The following is a 19,852-nucleotide window of genomic DNA, read 5'->3' as shown; positions in this document are numbered from 1 at the left end:
CCTAGTGATAGCTACTAAGAGACACACTGAACCTGATTTGACCAAATCTGCACCTGATCTGCACCAGATGTGCACCAAATGTGTACCAGATGGCCGCCGTGAAAACGGCTTAGCGTTAAGGTTGCTAAGTGAGTCCGGGCGGAGCTCTACGTTCGGTGTTTTGGCATTGGCTGGCCTCGACCCTGGCCCCTTCCTGGGCTCTTCTGAAAGACGCCCCAGAAAGAACAGAGGGAGACAAAAAAAAAAACAAAAAAAATTGCTGCGCGCACTCCGTCGCTCGGGTCCTAACGGAAAAGGCCGCTTGGGCTGCGTTGCCTCGAGTCCAAACATAAGTCGTATGTCGGACATATTACGTGCAGTTGTGGTAGCCGTTGTGGTTCCAGTGCCTGCGCCCACGCTTTGAGTTGCTAAAATACATGCATGGTAGAAATCAACGCTGTTACAATATATCACCCACGATCTAAAATCTATTATCTGCGCCTCTCATGTGTGCGCGACATCTGGTGGCACTATGCGACCTGGTTCTCCCCGGCGCACCTAGGTGGCACGGCCTGTTCCGTGTTGAGGCACGACCTGTGCTGGCGGAGGTGGGAGGTGACTAGGGCGCAACTTCCCGCTAATATAATTTGCACGGTTCCATCGTGAAATGACCATAATGTCAGTTTGGCCGGACCGCGGCCAGTCCCAGTTTCTTTTGCAAGCCATGCGGTACAGCATAGCTACAGGTGCTGACCGGTGGTGCCACCTAGCGACAGAAAGTTCAGCACCTGTCTGCTCAGCGTGACACGCGGGCAGCGCTGGGTTATTTCGCAGTCCAAAGGCCAATCCGAGGCGAAGGATAGAAAGAAACTCAAATAGGCAACATTTCCATGCATTTAACTTCAATGGACTGCATGTGAAGGCATGCATCTCAATCTCAAGCTACCACCTACCAGGGCTTTATCCAACAAATCTCAACAAGGTCTGAGTACATTTAACAGTAATGTTCAATGTTCATGGACCTCCTCAGTCATAATATAGGAACGTATGAGCGTTTCGTTCGTTGTGGCCACACTGCCATCAAAACATACTCAAGGTACAGGCTAGACACAGAAAAGAAATTACCTTTTTCAAATTTTGGGAGCTGTAACACACTGTTTGCTGACAACGCTCCGATCAATACGTTTAGCATTTTATGAAGCATTTTATTCTATCAAAGTAATACTGCATTACCGCCTGGTCCTTAATATTAGACCTATGGAGGCTGAAAAGGAGTCCCTTTCCTGTCATGGATGTATTGATGGCTAATGCCGTTGCCCGTTATTGCATTTCTGGCGTGTATGAGGACTAAATCTGACTGCCTCCCATTCATCCTGGATCGTATTCGGCTGAATGCGCAGCGTAGCCTGACATCGTATACCAATGAAACCTTTTGGCATGAACATATAGATATACCTATAGATATTGCTCTCCGGATATCAAGTTGCGCAAAACGTTGAGTCGCCATTATGATGCCAATCTTTCATAGCTATTTTGAAGCCTTTTGACTGAGAGGATCTCATCACGAAGTGTTCTCATTATATTGCATTGTCACAAAGGATTGAGCATCCACCCGTCATCGATTTTGAAAGCGTATTTTTCCTTTCCAGGGAACCGTAGTTGCAATCAAGATGTTGTCTGCAAAGAAGATTGACATAAACCGCGAACTTTTAATGGAACTAAAAAGGGTGAGTAGTAAGCGTTTATCGCTTAGGGCGCAGGAAGTGTCAACACAACGCGTGATAATTCCTTTCGTTTATTCCATGCATTCATGATTCAACGCTGTTTTCCACTAGAATGTGGCAACGACCAATGCTCCGTGTCCGACTTCCAAATATCAACCTACTTGAACTATATCCTTTACATGCTCATAGAACATAACCGACAAATCACATGTTCAGCTCATATCCATCACAATCGATCAACTTGTGCTATCCTCTTTGCGAGCGCCGCGCCGCGCCGGTGCGGTTTAGCGACTGACGGCTGCTCCACCGGGTTCACCTGTTTCTACAGTGTTTTTTTTTTTACAGCCTCTTGTGTCTGTGTGTCTATTTCTCATGTTTTTTTCTGTCTTGTCTCTGTCTCTGTCTGTCTGTCTGTCTGTCAGTCTGTATGTCTGTCTGTCCCTCCTCTCTCTCTCTCTCTCTCTCTCTCTCTCTCTCTCTCTCTCTCTCCTTCTCTCTGCTCTCTCTCTTTCTGTCTCTCCCTCTCTCTCTCTCTCTCTTGTCTTCTCTCTCTCTCTCTGCCTCTCTCTCTCCCCTCTCTCTCTTTCCTCTCTCTCTTTCTGCCTCTCCCTCCCCTCTCTCTCTCTTTCTTCTCTCCCTCTCTCTCTCTCTCTCTCTCTCTCTCTCTCTCTCTCTATCGCCCGGTGGGCCGACCAACTTCTATATTGCCGTCGTAGCTGTTGCACTGCTGCCGGCCGGAGCTCGGCAAAAATCCTCCGTCGCCAGCACGTGCGTCGCTGATGACGATTTAAGCCATATAATCGCAGTGTGTTTGTCACGACGGATTAAGGCTGACGCCTGTAGAATAATGACGCTATTACCAGACGGTAGACGCGTGAGAATAGATGACCAGCCGAGTGAAAGTATAGCGAGTGTGCCAATCTGAGCGATGGTAATGGCGCCGCCGCCAATGGCGATGGCGCTGCTATTGATGCCGACGGCGTCTGAGGCGACTGTGGTTTGCGATGCCGGTGGCTGTATAGAGTATGGCGGCGTCGGCGGCGTCTGCGGCGGCGGCTGACCGAGATATATCCCTAGGGAGCGGCACCTGGTCGATCCGCGAGGGCTGACCAGACTCGACCTCAGATGGACAGACGTGAGAAAGGTCACTGCGACACAGCTGAGACGCCCCGGCCTACTAAGTGGGACTGTGACTGAGAAACGAGACATGAAAGGTGTCGACGCATGAAGACCGGATGGGGCAGCCTGGGAAATTTTTGATGAGTCGACGTGATAGGCCCATTCTTGGTTTGGATGTGTTGAAGATGTAATGGTAGCGACTTTTATTCTCTGCACTCGACTAATAAAGCTTGTTAAATGAGCTGTTCATCATTTAGGATGTTGAACATATCAACTACCACATTGGCCATCCCTTACACACGAATAGCCTTCTTCACTCGCATACGTCTCCTCTATTTACAATGCGCCACCTCTCTCACCATGAACCTTTCTACCTCACCTCATCTCATCTCATTTATTTTCAAAAATACAAAATAAGTACAAAAGTGAAACAAGTAGGATTGATGCAAAAGCGTAACGCTAAAATCAGGGCACATCTCCACTAAATAAACTAAGTTACAGAGCATGACACCGCCGAGATTAACAAAATGAGTCAACCTATGGACCACACTTACCATCACACCAGCGGCCCACCAGGCCACCGCCTTTAGCTACATGGTTATCCGTTCCCTCAAGAGTCCTCTCTTTCCCACTGGTCTTACCCCTTCAGCTGCCATTCAGTCCTAATCCCCGGCTGTTTCCCTCCACCTTTGGACCCCTCAGCCATGGGCGTAGGAACCTCACGAAAAGTGTGTGTGTGGGGGGGGGGGGGCAGCGAAGCTGCATTGTTACTTTCTGGGAGTCCCGATACCTCTATGAAGAAATTCTTTGCAGTTTTGTGCTCATCTCACCTTGCTGAACCATTTCCTGCTCTTAGTTTTGTATTTAAACAAAAATAAAGATTTACTTTAAAATGGCTGAAAAGTGGGGGCCCATGCCCCCGGCCCCCCTGTTCCTACACCTATGCCCTTGGCCCCAGCAGGGTATGCCCTTGGCACCTATGCCCTTGGCCCCTCTTCTTTTGGACCAGGGTATGATATTTATATCATTCTCACCGTACCAAGAATCACATTCCTCAACATCTACCCCTCCACCCACGGGACAGCTGTTCCACGTCCCTTCTCGGTCGCCCCTTCCCCGCGGGTGGCCGCCCATCATGTCACGTCTTGCGCCGCATCCCGGCACGTCATTGGTAGGGGAGAGTGGGGTAAGATGCCCAGGGTGGGAAAGACGCCCCACCCCCTCTAGCGGCCAAACAAAGAATCGAACCTGGAAATTAATGTTCTTAGCGTAAAGCGGAAGCCTGCCTTGTTAACTGCACACAAATTTGCGAGGCTCAGTTGGGCAACGGCTGGCTGGTGATTGCATGTTTTTATTTGCTGCTTTCAAAAAATATTTTGGTGTCAAAACATTGTAAATATCAAAGAAGGTAGATAATTTTTGCGTCCCTTGCTATAGTCGTGATAAATTAACATGCGTGTACTGTGTCCCAAACAGTTTGTTTCAGGGTGTAGTTTTATGGCTAACAAATTGTACTGATTTAATGTTACCTCGGTACCTTGGGGTAAGATGCCCCCTGTCCTGATGGGGAAAGACGCCCCCCTAAATCCGTAGGCTGTCCTTCAAGCAGCCCGTCAAATCATTTATTACATACCTGTGATGAGAGACAAAAGCTGATCTGGGACTATTGAGAGTCCAGTACGGTCGGGTGCTCCCCATGCCGGTCTCTCGGCCCACACAGCGACTTTTTGGGCGGCATCTGACTCTGAGAGCCCTTACGACGGCCTCTGTGGGCCACATTATTGGCTCTAGGGCCCCTCACGACATCCTTTGAGGGCTCCCACGTTGGCTCCACGGGCCGCGCTGGCATCTGAGGTCCCCACGATGGGCTCGAGGGCCCTCAAGCATCATGAAGACCTATAAGGGCCCCACAGTGGTCTCCGAACGCCACCACGGCTTGTTTGGCCGCGCTGGACTATGATGGCCCTAACGATGACCTCTGAAGCCCCTTACGACTACTTTTGAGGGCCCTTACGATGACGTTTGGTGTCTACTGCAGGCTCGAAGGGACTACTGATTCGTTCAGGCGATTCACGTGTCCATTTATGTCACTTACAGTGCAGGGGGCATCTTACCCAACGCCAGGGGGCGTCTTTCCCACCCTGTGGGGTAAGATGCCCACTTTCACTTCTTCAGGAAAATGCTTAGTAGCAAAAAAAGTTATCATATTTCAAGCACGAAAGTGTGATTTTTGGAGAAAAATGATGTCGGCTTCCGTTGAAACTACAAGTTTTTGCTTCCCGATCGTCATTTTCGAATAATTTATGACATAGTAAAACCCTGGGCATCTTTCCCCACTCTCCCCTACTGGGAGTGGCCAGACCTGCCGACAGACACGTTATCCATTATTCATGGCTCGATGCCGAGGCAGAGTAGCGGCGCTGCTCCTTATATGCAGATGTCCATTGCCAGTGTATGAGCGGTAATGTGGGCGCCGTATATTGAATGGTAAATGAAATATTCGGGCGGTGGTGGGTGGTGCTGTAAGTAAGTTACAGCGATGTTACTACTTGTCGTTCGGCTGTCAGAAATGCCTAGTGAGCAACAAGCTGTAAGCGGTAGACTGGTTGACGAGTTAGATCTTCCTGTCATAATCATCCGGACCCAGCTCGTATTGTTTATGGGAAGAGCTTTTTTGTCTTCGTGCGATCTAAGCTGATCTTCATCGTTGTCGCCACGAATCCTGCAGGCCCACAATCTTAGCAAATGCCGTAAATGCGCATTCACGGCAATCGGTAACATTCATCGTTATTCTACCTTCATTTATTCATTCATTCATTCATTCATTCATTCATTCAATCATTCATTCATTCATTCATTCATTCATTCATTCAGGCAACATTCATAATCATTGACACATTCGGCGAGATAAGCTGGACGCAAATAAAAAAAATACGTTTCATAATATTGCCGGTAGGGGAGAGTGGGGTAATTTGGCCGGTGGTGTAAATTGGCTGCCCCACCTATACGAAAGCTGATAAAAGTGAATGAAATAACTTTAGTCTCTATTCATTTGTCATCGGCAGAACTAACTCGAGAACAAATGTCAAAACTTTCCCCCTCTTAGTTTTATTCAAAATTAATAAAACGTGAATTTCGTTAGAAAATGGTAACTTTTACTTCAGTTTAAAAATTTGTATAACATGTAGTAGTTGGGCTGTAAACGAATTCCAACATTATAGCCCCATTCTTTAGGGTGTTCAGCGGTTCCAAGAGCAATTTCATCTAATTTTGTACAGCCATGACGACTTTATAGACAAAAATTTTCAGAATGGCAATGTGGGGTTATTTGGCCGGGACTAGCGGGGCAACTTGGCCGGTGCGCTCAGAGTCACTATTAGTGATGTCAATTTCAGAAATTTTGGAAACCAATACCAAACCGATACCGACCAAAACCACTGAGAGTATACCAAAACCGAACCGATTTTCAGAAATAGGGTGAAATACCGACTAGGTACCGAATTCAGGGAATCATCAAACAAATGCTTCAAACTTTCTCAAAACAAATGATAGGCATTAAAAGGTAATACTTTAAAATAAGGCAACAAAAACAAGTCAGGAAATCTCTAAGTTATTTGCACTGCAAAAAAAAAAATAACTGTATTGTGTAAGTATTAACAAATATTCAGGTCAGTTACTTAACTGGGATGTGGATTCAAGTCATCTGCATGAGGTGATAGGACAAGAACTTGAACCCTGAACCTCATCCATGCCTGAACCCAAGTCATTCAATTCGAGTCCAGTCAAGACAGGGTACGTGTGTTACCATGATCCAAAAATGGTAAGCCAGTGACAATGATGGGCTGGGCTATACCATTAATGTAAACAAAATCCATGATACCTACAGTGCAACTCAAGTAGCGATGGTGACGATAGTGACGCAGCCAATTTTTCATCATAAATAAATGTTGAACACAACAAATCTTGATAAATAATTACTTACGAGGCACACTGATAGATAGGAGACACCACTGTAATGATATCGCGATGAAAGCTAAGTAAAATGTCCATAATTTTACGGAATCTGTTCGCGAGAATCGTACAGTTCACTCGTTCAATACGGAAATGTTCGTGCGTGCTCGTGATCGTTCACTCGTTCTCTTTCGTCACCCGGAGGACCATAAAGTTATTGTTCATATAAGTAAAGGTCTATTCTTGAATGAAACGGAAACGATTAAAATGCACAAAATACGGCGGTCACAAATGCGGTTCACTGAATCGTTCTCGTAGGGCCACGTCGGCCGCGTCGTACGTAAGGCCACGTCGGCCACGTCGTGCACCGGGCCGTCGCGCACCGGTGGAGTCCCGTCGAAGACTGTCAGGCCCCGTCCCGTCTCAGCCCTCGTGGTACGCACAACACGTGGGCATGAGAACCAGGACAGGGGCCAGATGACACATATGTGAGCGGCGTGGCGCGGCGGACCGACCGCCGCGCTCCGAGCGCCGGCCGTCTTTGCGAAGGTATCCAAAATGCCTATTTGCTCGCTAACATAGCCGGCCCGGTTTTTCGCGATCATCCGCGGAAAATCCAACAACTAGCGAGCAATCGTTCAAGCGTCTCGTACGCACGCACACACTCGCCACGATCCGCACACCGTGTGCAATATGCATACACTCACATACAATACGCATTACGCACTACAGAGTCTGGCCGGGGCGGAGGTCATTCCTGACATCAGTCACGCGCCCAGTCGTAAAACTATACGACGGCGCGGTCCCGGCCGCCGGTCACTGTCACCGTTGTCACGCACTGACGCAGGTCGTTAACTACGAACACTCGCTCGAGAGGCACTGGCGGCAGTGACAGTGCCGTCACATTGCCGACACACAAACACCCAGCACCCAGCGTACAACACATAACACACATTGCATTACCGAACGGAGCGGACGCGAACAGAAACTAGCGCTAACATGGGCGTGGTACCATAGACTAATCTAACACTGCGCACTCTAAGGTCGTAAACTAGCTCATTCGTAGACCGACCGGCCAAGTGGGCCGGGAGGGACTCTGTCACAGTGAACGCGTAGCATCGTCACACGGCTCACAGCTGATAGCTAATGGCTGAACACTAAACACAAATGACCATTCGCAGCGGACAGAATGAGCGGCTCACTCCCTCACGCACACACACACGTTAGCACCGCGAATGGTGGGCGCAGGAAACACTAATAAACGCTCCGATCTCCACACTGCTCGCCGACGGCACAGTGCGGTCGTAGACGACTCACTTTAGCCGTCCCACGTGCGCGCACATTATCTCTCCAAGTCCATTTACTGTCCGTCGCCGTCGCACTCAAGACGGCAGAGACGAGAGATAGGCCGCCTGTATTGGCCGGTATCAGTCGTCACGTCAATGGCGGGAATAAGACCGCCCACACCAGGGTCACACTCCGCTCATCTCACCGACCAATGTCCACGTGGTACGTTTACGTCGGTCAGTCGCATTAGTTCGCCAACCCTGACCTCGGTCGTGTCCATGATCGACATGCAGTGTGCGGTCGGCGTGCGCGGGGAGACACTCTCGCCGCCGGCGTCGCCAGGAGCGATCCTGCGGCTGTGTGTTCTTCCGCTTCCAGCGACGGCCACCGACTCTGAGCAGGCTGCCGGAGTCCATGAGGCAGGACGAGAAGTCACTGCCGTTTACGACCGGCTCCGCTCGCTCGGTGACGCACGCTGTCACCCTCGTCTCGTCGTCGGAGAGGGCGGCCGGGCCGGACCGCGCAGCTGGACCTCGTATCCACGGTCCGCCGGGGGCGAGGTCCGTCCCCGGGCCGCCTTTGCTGAAGATGTCGGCCGGGCCCGGCGGCTCGGCTGCGTGACACCACTGGGTCGTCTCTGATGATTCCTGGGTGTGAAGGTCAGCGACTGCACTCGTTTTATCACTGACACGAACGTGATTGATAACGTGTTCACCATCGAGCACCGAGCGTTCCGACGCCCGCCCGGTCACCGTCCATCCCAACAGCGTCCTTACGTCGCACAGCGTTCCCGTCGGTCCCTCGATCACTTCCCGCGGCACAATAAGTTCGATGACGTCGGTTCCCAGGAGCACCTCCACTGGGCCGTGGGTGGCGCTGGGGAGATCCATCCAGGTGCGGCCATTTCTCCTTTGCCACTGTGCAGTCCATGGCCTTGGCTGACACGTTTAACGTCGGCGTCGTTTGGGCGTTTCGTATACGATGTGCCCTGCCGGCGCCGCCCACAGCCTCGACGGCGAGGGATACGCGTCGTGACGTCGTCGTTTGGGTCCCACTCAGCGTACTCAGCACCAATTTGTCGGTGGGCCCCGAGATGCCGAGTCGGTCACACAGGTCGTCGGTGATCAGTGTGATCTGACTCCCGAGATCCAGGAGCGCGTTCGTAGTGCGGCTACCTGCCGGCCCATTTACGGTGATGGGCACCACCTGCAGGAGAATATCACTGCGAGGCTCGGCCGATGCGGTGCCGACATGTTTGGCAGATGACGGCGTACTATCATCGGAATCGCGCAGCGGAAACACTCGTCCTCCATTGTGTAACAGCGTGTGATGACGCCTGCCGCAGTGCTCCGCGTCACATCGTGCATCACTGGGACACGTGGCGCTGATGTGATCGCGACCCAGGCAGTTAAAGCACAGTCCGTTTCTGCCGACGAACTCTGCCTTCTCACTCACAGTCAGCGCGAGAAATTCGTCACAGTGCTGGAGCTCGTGTGTTTGCTGACACATGGTACACCAGTCACTGTGTCCGTCCGCTGATGACTTTATGGCAGCTGTCCTCTCCCGCTTTACAGCCGCCGGCGTGGTCCGCGCCGACGCGGTGGTAAACACGCGTCTTGGGCGGCACTCAGCGTCATTAGCCTCGACCTTCGGCAGCTGCTTGGTGGTCACGTTCAAGGCCAACCGACCAGCTGACACATGACGGCGAAGCCATTCGTCGAGATCGACGAGCGTCGGACGAGTGATGCCATTTTCCACCATGTGCTCGCCCCACCTCCAGGCGAGGGAGGCTGGTAGCTTCCCAGTCACAGTGGTGACGTTCGTGGCGGCAGCGAGGTCGTGCTCGTAGTGCAGACACTGTAAGACGCTCACCGCGGTGTGGAGCTCACGAGACAGCTCTGTGAGCGCTGACAGGTCACCGTCTTTCACTGGCCGCGCTGTGAGCAGTCTTTTCATCGTGGCGTGTATCACACGGGACGGGTCACCAAACTCTCGTTCCAGCTCACCCAGGGCAGTGCTATATAGACTGGCGTCGCAGAGCATGCCCCGCACAGACTCTCTCGCCGGCCCCGTCAGGTGAGTCTGCAGATAGGTCAGCCGTTCTACGTCGGTGAGGTCGGCGCGGTCGTGTACCAGCGCTTTGAAGAGGGCTATCCACCGCGGCCACTCGATGGCAGAGCCGCCGAACTTCTCCAGCGTGATGCGCGGCAGATGTGGGACCGCTCTGGTGTCGCCACGGGACGGGTGCTGCAGCCGCGCCGCAGGTGGAGGCAGGGTGCCGACAGGAGCCGTATCCACTGGCGGCACATGCAGCTGAGACTGAGCCAGCCACTGTCGGGTGCGCGTGGTTGACTCGTCCGTCTGTCGAGACACGTCCACCAGTGCCGGTGGCTCAGTTGCAACCACCGGAGGACCAGCGACGGATGGTGCAGCGGAAGAACGAGGGTGCTGCGAACCTCGCTCCTCCTGCTCCAGCAGCTCCAGCTCCAGCTGACGGTATTCAGCTTCATCCTTCGCCGCCTGAGCTTGAAGCGCTGCCTGCGCCTCCGCCTGCTCCGCCTGCCGCCGGGCCAGCTCAGCCTTGGCGGCGGCGGCGCGCTGGGCCTGTTCCGCCTGGAGCTGGCTAAGTGCAGCCCGGCGGCGGGCTTCACTGAGACCGGAGGACGCCGTGCTGAAGCTCGCCTCGCTCCTCGTGTGATACGAGCTTCGGCGGCTTTGATGTGATTTCGCATCACTGGCATGTCGTGACCGCTTGTCAGACATTGTACTCACAGTTCACAACACCGCGTCGTCACTGTAAATCCATTCGCACACTAGTTCACTGATATCCGGCCCGGAGGACCAGAATGTTCGCGAGAATCGTACAGTTCACTCGTTCAATACGGAAATGTTCGTGCGTGCTCGTGATCGTTCACTCGTTCTCTTTCGTCACCCGGAGGACCATAAAGTTATTGTTCATATAAGTAAAGGTCTATTCTTGAATGAAACGGAAACGATTAAAATGCACAAAATACGGCGGTCACAAATGCGGTTCACTGAATCGTTCTCGTAGGGCCACGTCGGCCGCGTCGTACGTAAGGCCACGTCGGCCACGTCGTGCACCGGGCCGTCGCGCACCGGTGGAGTCCCGTCGAAGACTGTCAGGCCCCCGTCCCGTCTCAGCCCTCGTGGTACGCACAACACGTGGGCATGAGAACCAGGACAGGGGCCAGATGACACATATGTGAGCGGCGTGGCGCGGCGGACCGACCGCCGCGCTCCGAGCGCCGGCCGTCTTTGCGAAGGTATCCAAAATGCCTATTTGCTCGCTAACAGAATCATTGACACGTGTCACGTGGCATCACTTCCACAATGGCAGCCGTGCAGGCGGCGGCCATTTGCATTTAGGCACGAAACGCACGGAACTGCATAAAATAAAGCTTTTTCTTTTTTGCTTATGTACACTTAATTTAAAAATATGATGTTCATATTTTGGTATCTTTTAATTAACTCAAGAAGGATTGTACGCCGCTATCGCTAAAAAAAGAAGAACCAGAAAAACAATGTTGCTCAATTATTTTCATTGAGCTACATCGGATTTTAGCGCAGCTGCGACATTTAAAAGTTCTTAGATGTGTTCAGTTTTTGAACTGCTATTTGCGAATCAATCCAAGACCCAATTATATTTTAGGAATGCTTTTGATTATATTGCTAGCGATTTCTATCTGTTGAGGAGAGCAGGAAAGAGAACAAGTAAAGAACATAAATTATCCACAGGATCTTTTTGAAGTTGAACGAAGTTGAGAATTTGTGGGGTGATGATGAAGTGATAAATGCTGCCTTCAATATTAGATGATATTGGTGAAGCTAGTGCTATAAAAGCAGGGTTTTGACTTTTGGAAAATGTAACTGCATTGCAGTGAAATGGAGAGCAAGACAAGGTCAAGATCAATCACAGACTCCTCAAAACAAAGTCAAATTTGTTACCAATGAATGCATGTGCATACCAATGATTGCATACCATTCATTGCATACCAATGAATGGAAATTTTGAGTAAGGTAGTTAGAGTATGTTTTCCAGTATACAGTGAGTTAAACATTGATACATGTTTAATGTAATATATGTAATGTTTATTGTACATGTCTTGCACATAAGCTTTTTGTAAGATAATTATCCTCATGGTATTGGAATTTTCTGGCACTGATAAGTTGCCATTTAACATTGGTAGACTGATGTGTTTAATGTTGCAGTTAATGTGTTTGCCCATTGTTATGACATCATGCATTTGGGAGAAATGTGTCATGATTGTCCTTTTTCTTCATCCAATGTCATTTAGCAAATCAAATTTGAGTTCAGAAGGTTTATCAAAAATGTTTTAATTTTTTATGACAGTAGTTGACTTTCATAATACCGACAAAATACCAAATGCTTTTGGTATAAAATACCGAATACCGAATCGGTATCGGTTCGGTATTGGTATACCGAGATTTTGGTAACCGATTGACACCACTAGTCACTATGCTGGGACGGCCGAGTTGTCATGGTCAATTATACCATAAAGGACATAATTCATGACCAACTTTGACTACCTTGATGCCATATTTCCTATTGGACAGCTGTAAGGGCATGTGACGTCATCAACGGTTACCTAACGCTTTTTTGCTAAATACTTACAGAAAAAAGATACAACCGCGCAAATGGTCTCATTGTGTTCAGCTCGTCAAGGCGCATCGAATGATATACAGGATGACCTTGAACTCACGTAACCTTGAGGTCAAGCGACCTGAGGTAACGTGACCTGAAGCCAACCTTTGACCTTGACCTCTCGAGGTCAACATACTTTCGATGCGGAATGACGAGAGATACGATGCCCTTAGTTTGTTCCTATTTTGACTAATTCGAAAGTTATTCGAGAAAAACTCTCTCCATATCTAGCGCCGCCATTTTGACTTTTTCGACCCCTGTGACGTCATCTTTGACCTGACCTGAAAATGACCTTAGTAAAAATTGTAGATCTTGGCCGTGCGTATCCGATGCCGTTTACCGCTTGTCGCTATCTTGCTTCGTTCTCGAGATCTCAGGGGGGGCCGAATCGGCCCCCCCGCCAGTTTCTTGTCCCGGCGGAGCCCGCCAGGAATAGGGTTAAGGTCCTAGGTCATCGGTTGACCTTCCAGATCAGGTCAATAACCCAAAAATCGGGAATATCGGGACCTGTTAGAAAGTAGTAAAGTGTGGCTGCTAAGGGATTTTCCGGGGTGCTGATCACGAATATCGTGTTAGTTTTGATCACAGATGATGTCGTTAAGCGTTTAGACCAGGTCGGGTCAGGTCAGGTTAGGTCAGGTCAGGTCAGGTCAACCGGTAGGGGTCGTGACGGGTATTTTCTAGTACGTGTCATCCGCCTTTAACAGCTTCGTTACATGTTACGACGGCACCAAAACTACTTCGTTAATGTTCAAATGGTTGCTAAATTCGAATTCAGCTCCAAAAACTAGCCAAGAAACATGTAAAACTCGAAAAAGTGAGCCGAGGTCACCAAAGGTCAATGACCTGACCTGACCTTCAGGTGACCTTGACACCCACCCTAATGCATGGGAGCAACATCAAATCACATGTTTGAACGTTTGAAACCACGAAAAGCTTGCAAACGCGCGGCTAATGCGAGCCGACATACGCCGAATCGCCATTCCGGCCAAACATAGTCTCGGAAAATAGGTCACAGGTCAAAGGTCATTGGGGTCAGGGTCATGAAATTTTCAGGGTATGTGTACAATTAATAAATGCGAGGGTACTGAAAGTTTCGTCGCGATCGGCCGCTTTTTACGCGAGTTATTTGCGTAAAACCTTAGGGGGTTCCCCCTGTGCCGGCGAGGGTCAAACGATCGAATATTTCTTCAATTTCCTAAAAAATGCGTAGTTTCGCTTCGGAAGGTCAACACGCACTTTTCTTTTGAAAAAGTCAACACACGAACTTCTGAGTGGCTGAATCCTTTATCCTTCGCCCCAGTGGGGGGGGGGGCATATGTTACCACCCTGTCGCGTTTTTTGCGTGTGAATAAAAAACCGCGGCGCGTAGCGCCGCGCCGCTTGGGGTAGCTTTTGGTACATCAATTTTGGACAATGTGTGAAATTTTTGACCCCAGGTCATGTCAGGTCAGGTCACCAGGTCAAGTTAACTGACCAAGCCTAAAAAAAGTTTGCAATCATGTCCAGCCTGCAGTGTTTGTCAGAAAGGTTTCAAACTTGGTGGGTTGCATGCTGTTATGGGCGCCTACAATTTGTATATCTCGGATTTTTTATATCCGTGACCTAAGGTCAGGTCAGTGGTGAAACCTTTCCATTACAAGTCAATGGAGAAAAATGAAAATGCCTCTAGATCCGTGTGTACGCATCGGAACAGTCCAAATATTTCAGAATCACAATGATTTAGTCCACTCGTGATGACCAAAGTGTCATTTTTGCTGATAGCCTCTAGACAGGTCATCCGAGGTCACTTGAGGCTACAAACAGTTTTTTGCCAATAACTCGCGATTGGAAAGAGATAGAACGCTGGGGATGGTCTCATTGTGTTTGCCTTGTTGAGACGCATCGACTGATATGCAGCATGACCTTTTCCGGTAAGGTCATGACCTTGACCTGAGGTCAAATTTTCAGCTTGACCTTTCAAGGTCAAATTATAGTTCATTCGACGCGTCTCGGCGAGAGGAACACGATTCTGGCAATAGAAATGTCGTGGCGTTTTGTAGTCGAAAGTTATTGTCGAAAAACACTTTTCGTAAAAACAGCTATTTTTGGACTTTTTGCCCTCTGGAGGCCAAACCGTTGACCTGAGGTCAATATTGATAATGACCTTTTCAAAGAAGAGTTCAAAAGCTATCGATTGCTCTTCCCTGCGTTATTCTAGCTACCATAGTTCCTGAGATAGCGGCATGTTTTCTGAAAAATATAATGACAATTGGCAAATTTTGACCTTTGATGACCTCTGGTGACCCCAATATTGCTCTAAGGTGAAAAATGACTGAAATACTTTCAAACGTACGCATTGAGAGCTATCGACTGCTTTTTACCGCGTCTTTCTAGCCCTCTTAGTTTTTGAGTTAGAGGTGGGTGGTAACATATGCCCCCCCTCACTAGGGCGAAGTTGCTTAGACTGCCACTGGCCGGGTTATCGCTGTGTTCTTTCGCTGATAATGTTTTCAGGCACTGCCAGCATTGATACCTTTCCGTTGTATAATCATCTGAAAGGTCACACGACGATACGTACAGGGTGTCCGGAAAGTTCTGGCGCTTTTAAACATTGTCTAAAACAAATGCCATTGGTTCATAGATACTCATCAATGGATCAAAAAAAATGACCAGGGACACCAAGCGACATGCTTCCGCTACGTACTCATTCAATGTAACTATCGTCGGCGCCGACGACGGCCTCGACGTAGGGGAGGAAGCGCCTGCGGGTTTTGACGATTTGTGCCATTTCCAGGTCCTCCTATGCTTTCATGATGCGATTCTTCAGTGACTCCAGGTTGGGGTGATAAATGGCCTAGATCCTGTTCTATAAAACGCGTAGAACGCCTTAGTCGAGCAGGTCAGGTTAGGAGAATAAGACGGCCTTATCTCATTTCGCCACGGTGATCTGGCCCGGCAAGCTCCTATGTGAGTTTAGCTTGAACGGCAGCGGCGTTGTTGGAGGGCACTCTGTGCTGTCGAAATGCAAAGTGACCCTTAGGGCAAGTCGTCTTGAACCTCGGGTTGACGTGGCTGTCCAGGAACCCCTCGTGAACCAGCCTGTTATTCATTTATTCGACATTGACGAAGATGATGGGACATTTTTGTTCATCAGACCCCCGCACTTTCTTCGATTGCCGCGCTGAAATGCTGCTCCGTTCTCGGCAGTTTTGACATACCGCAGTTGTACCGGCCTGAGGATATTTCTAAGGAATTCCCAAGTCGGAATTAACCTTAACCTGCTTAACCATTCATCGAAAACGCCGCATCGGGCTGAAACTCGCGCCTCGTTCAAGTCGCACCCGGCGGCCGCGCGCAGGCATTCAGCGACAAGGCGCATCTTTGACCATTTACCCATCGCTGAACACGATTCCAGGGTCATATTTACACGACCCCTAGCTGAGCGGTCAACGAGTGGTCATGTCTGTGGTGATTGGCTGAATGTCCAATAATCACAGCGCGCGTTAGACGGCTTCCAAAAGAAGCGCCAGGACTTTCCGGACAATCTGTAAGAATGTGGTCCTCCACTTCCTTCACAGTCACCACCTTGTCAGTCATTGGCAGTCACTCACTTCTTGACTCCCCTTCAAGAACCATGCAACGAAGTTGAAAATTATTTCTCCCAATAACCGGTCTATGAACAAATTTTCATGCATAGGATGCTTTATATTCCATTTTGCCTTCAACGCTTCACTTTCAATATCATCTAAGGACCACAAGTGCACGTCGGAGGTGTGCTTGCAATTGATAACTGCACAATCCTGTGCCCCTCGGCTCCTCAGTCACTGCATTTATTGTGTCAGCTCTCTTATTGGCGCATATAGCAGTTTCGGTGACTGCGTGAGGCCAGTCAGCAATGTCATGTTTTGGTTCAGACGGTCGGGGCTGATTCCCAGCAAAAAGCGTGCAGGCACACGGCCGCTCTCAATACAATAGTGTCAAATCTATCGCACTAAGCATAGTCACGCCGCTGCGCTGCCGCGTCGCGTCAGCCGACAGAAACTCCCCCCCCCCCTTCGTCCCGCACATATGAGAACAAAACATATAAGAATCTACGCTGCAGCACACGTGATCACACATTGACGTGGTTGTGTAGCTGTCTGTTCGAGGCGGTTCCGATACGTCACCATATATTTGTTGTAGTCGTATTTGACGCTGCACATGACCTTCGGTAGCCCACGAGCTGCTGGGGGGGGGGGAGAATAAGGCTGCCCCCTTTACGTTTTGTGAAATATCTCTGAAACCGTATGAGCTACGTGCTTGAAACTTGGCATAGCTTCAAATGAATACCTAGGCAATGTTTTAAGAACGTTTGGTAGTTGCAGCACTTAAGATGACGTCACAGTGACGTCAAAAAGTTCTGTCGTTTTCCGATATGGAGCAGTTCCGATGTCGCTGAGCATAAAACTGAGCTGTAAATGGACTAAACAGCACCTGATGTCTGACACATCTAAGCACACTTCCAGCTAGTTCCTGACCAATCATTGTTCTCGGCATCGCTCGGTTCCAATGAAAAGAAAGGATTACACGCATTTAGCAAGCTATGGGTTTCTAGGTCTGTATTAACACGCGCCCCGTTGAGGTCTGGCAGGTTCCACGTCCTGTTGGAGGGGGGGGGCAAAGGGCCCCCCATTGTATATCCGGAACCAATAGCCGGATCGGAAAAATTCAAACGGCAATTGAAAGAGCTCATTCAGATGCACAAGAAAGGATATCGATGATCTTGATATTTGACCTGTGACTTCAAAGGGAGGTCAAACAAGGTCAAATCAGTAAATTTGCAATGACGAGAAGTCGGTCATAAAACGAAATATAAGCTTTCAAAATGAGTGTGGATATCCTGTATATGATAGATCTGGCCTGTGGATAGAGATTATAGAGATTTAGAGTTAGAAAATCCTTAGATCAGGAATTTCTTTTTCATTTGATTTTTTTTTCGTTCCTCACCATTATGAGTCAAAGGGAAAATGAAAACTGCTATTCTGGCGCTACGAACGACCTCCAACAATCTCAAGCACACAAAATCGTGATTTGATGAGCTCCTTGCAAGGTAAATGCGTCACTTTTGCAATGTTGACCTTGCGTGACGCCATTTATGACGTCACGCGAATGAGGGAACATGCACCGCGGTACCGAGCAGCCGATAACAGCACCGGACGATTAGAAAGCCACAAGTCAATGCTGTATTTTAGGCGTAAGGAACATCCATGTAGACGGGCGGATTGTCTCCAGGGCCCTGTTCATGAACCCTGCGGCCGCTGCGGCCGGCCGCAGGCTCTAAGCTCCGCCCATTTTTGAAACGTCATCACCCACTCGACCGCAATCAGCGTTCCATGAACACGTCTGCTGCCGAAATAGTTTCCGATAATTGCGCGCTTGAGACGATTACTAATCAATAGTTTCCACGCGCTTTTTTTTATTTGTGTATTCCATTCCTGTGATGAAAAGGGCGTTTCTCAAGGCCGTCTGGTGTTTCTGTATTTTTGTAAGTGGGTCACATAAATGATTTGGCATTCTTTTCATTAAATCGTAGCACAAATAACATTAAATCTCATATAAAAGCATTAATCTAATTTTTAGGTATCATGGCATGCAACACCGGACGGAATGAATTTGTTTACAACATCGTCTCCATGGCAACACAGCCTACACTTTGACTTCAGTGCGCCAAGTTCAGTGCAATTACTTTCTTGCAGCTCGGCGGTCGCTGGATGGCGGCCGCAGAGATCGCAGCGGCCGCAGCAAGGTGACGTCATACATTCGTCATACTACATGAGCCCCGCCCCTTTTCGTGACGTAACAACCCGGCTGGCCGCAGCGGCCGCAGCGACCGCCGGGGTTCATGAACAGGGCCCAGCTCTTCCAGGTATTGCTAATATCTTGCTCCAACGAGCGTTGCACGTTTGAAATTTTATCGACCACTGTCATGATTCATGTAATATGGACACAAAGAAGATCGGTGCACACATCAGTATACATGTTACAGGGAGTATGCGATTTCAGTTAATTTTCAACGACCCTAGGGTGGTTGTAACCTCCCTGAACGATCAGTTTTTTTTTGCAACGGCCCTAGGGACGTTACAAAATAACTGCCCGTTCCGGGACGTTGTAACGAAACTAGGGTCGTTGCAACCTCCCTAGTTAGTATGCAACGAACCTAGGGTTGTTACAAAATAACTAGGGAGTTTGAGAATTCATCGGGTCTCGTTTCACAGTAGGGCCGTCAACAATCTTGTCCAATGAAAATCTTGTTCAATCTAGTTCACGTTCAGTTAAAAACAAAAGGAGAACAGAATTCGAACATTCAGCTGAGGAGTATTTCACGACCGCCATCTAGTACACATTTGTGCAGATAAGGTGCACATTTGGTGCAGATTTGTTCAAATTAGATGCATTTGCCATGGGTAGCCCTTCGTAAAACGGCTATTATCCGCTCGTTTCCAGTCTTTTTGTGATTGCAAACGTTCAAACATGTGAAATGATGGCTGTCTCATGCATTATGGTGGGTGTCGTGAAGGTAAGGTCAAGGGTATTAACCTTTGATTACGAGCGAGCGAGCGCAGCGAGCGAAGTGAGTCTTTTCAATATAACGGAAAAATCTCAGTATGAGCGGCCCGGCCCGGCCCGGCCTGGCCTGGCCTGTAACGCTTTTGAGAGGCTTATATCTCAGCAACCGCTGGACCGATTGGCCTGCGGTCTTTTTTGTTGGGTAGCCCCATCCCTTCTACCCCGTAATTGACTACTTTTGATACATCTCCGTGACGGTCGTGGCACGTGCCACGTGAAAAGTCAAGGGTGTTCAAGCTGCTTTGCAAAAGTAGTGATTTTGGGAGGCTCATATCTCAGCAGCCGCTTTGGCGATTGACTTGCGGTAATTTTTGTAGGGTAGCAGCATCCCTTCTACCCAAAATAGGATAATCTCGATGCATGTAGGTCACCCCCAGTGCACGTGCAAAATACAGCAATAAGAGGTGCCAAATCTATATTACTATTTGAGGAGGGTGCGTCTGTCCGTTACCGAGGTCCCGACTTGGTGGTGCTTTGCGTGGACTACAGGCCAGACCGTTGCACCTAGCCCGGTGAAATT

General features: G+C 49.2%; 1 protein-coding gene across 1 annotated transcript; it reads right to left on the bottom strand.

Annotated features, from left to right (window-relative positions):
• Positions 1-8,479: 8,479 nt before the first annotated feature.
• LOC122377138 lies at positions 8,480-10,823 on the bottom strand. The gene has a single exon (XM_043357101.1). It carries the CDS (start codon positions 10,821-10,823, stop codon positions 8,772-8,774), a length of 2,052 nt encoding a protein of 683 aa, XP_043213036.1. The 3' UTR covers positions 8,480-8,771.
• Positions 10,824-19,852: the final 9,029 nt, after the last annotated feature.

The sequence above is a fragment of the Amphibalanus amphitrite genome, unplaced genomic scaffold (assembly GCF_019059575.1).
Source record: "Amphibalanus amphitrite isolate SeventyFive unplaced genomic scaffold, NRLGWU_Aamphi_draft 002553F_arrow, whole genome shotgun sequence".
Classification (NCBI taxonomy): Eukaryota; Metazoa; Arthropoda; class Thecostraca; order Balanomorpha; family Balanidae; genus Amphibalanus; species Amphibalanus amphitrite.
Note: the sequence above shows the minus strand (reverse complement) of the source record. Positions and strands in the feature narration are given on the sequence as shown.

Excerpts from the sequence above, each read along its gene's own strand:
- LOC122377138 (XM_043357101.1), bottom strand. The coding sequence starts at position 10,823 with ATGTCTGACAAGCGGTCACGACATGCCAGTGATGCGAAATCACATCAA.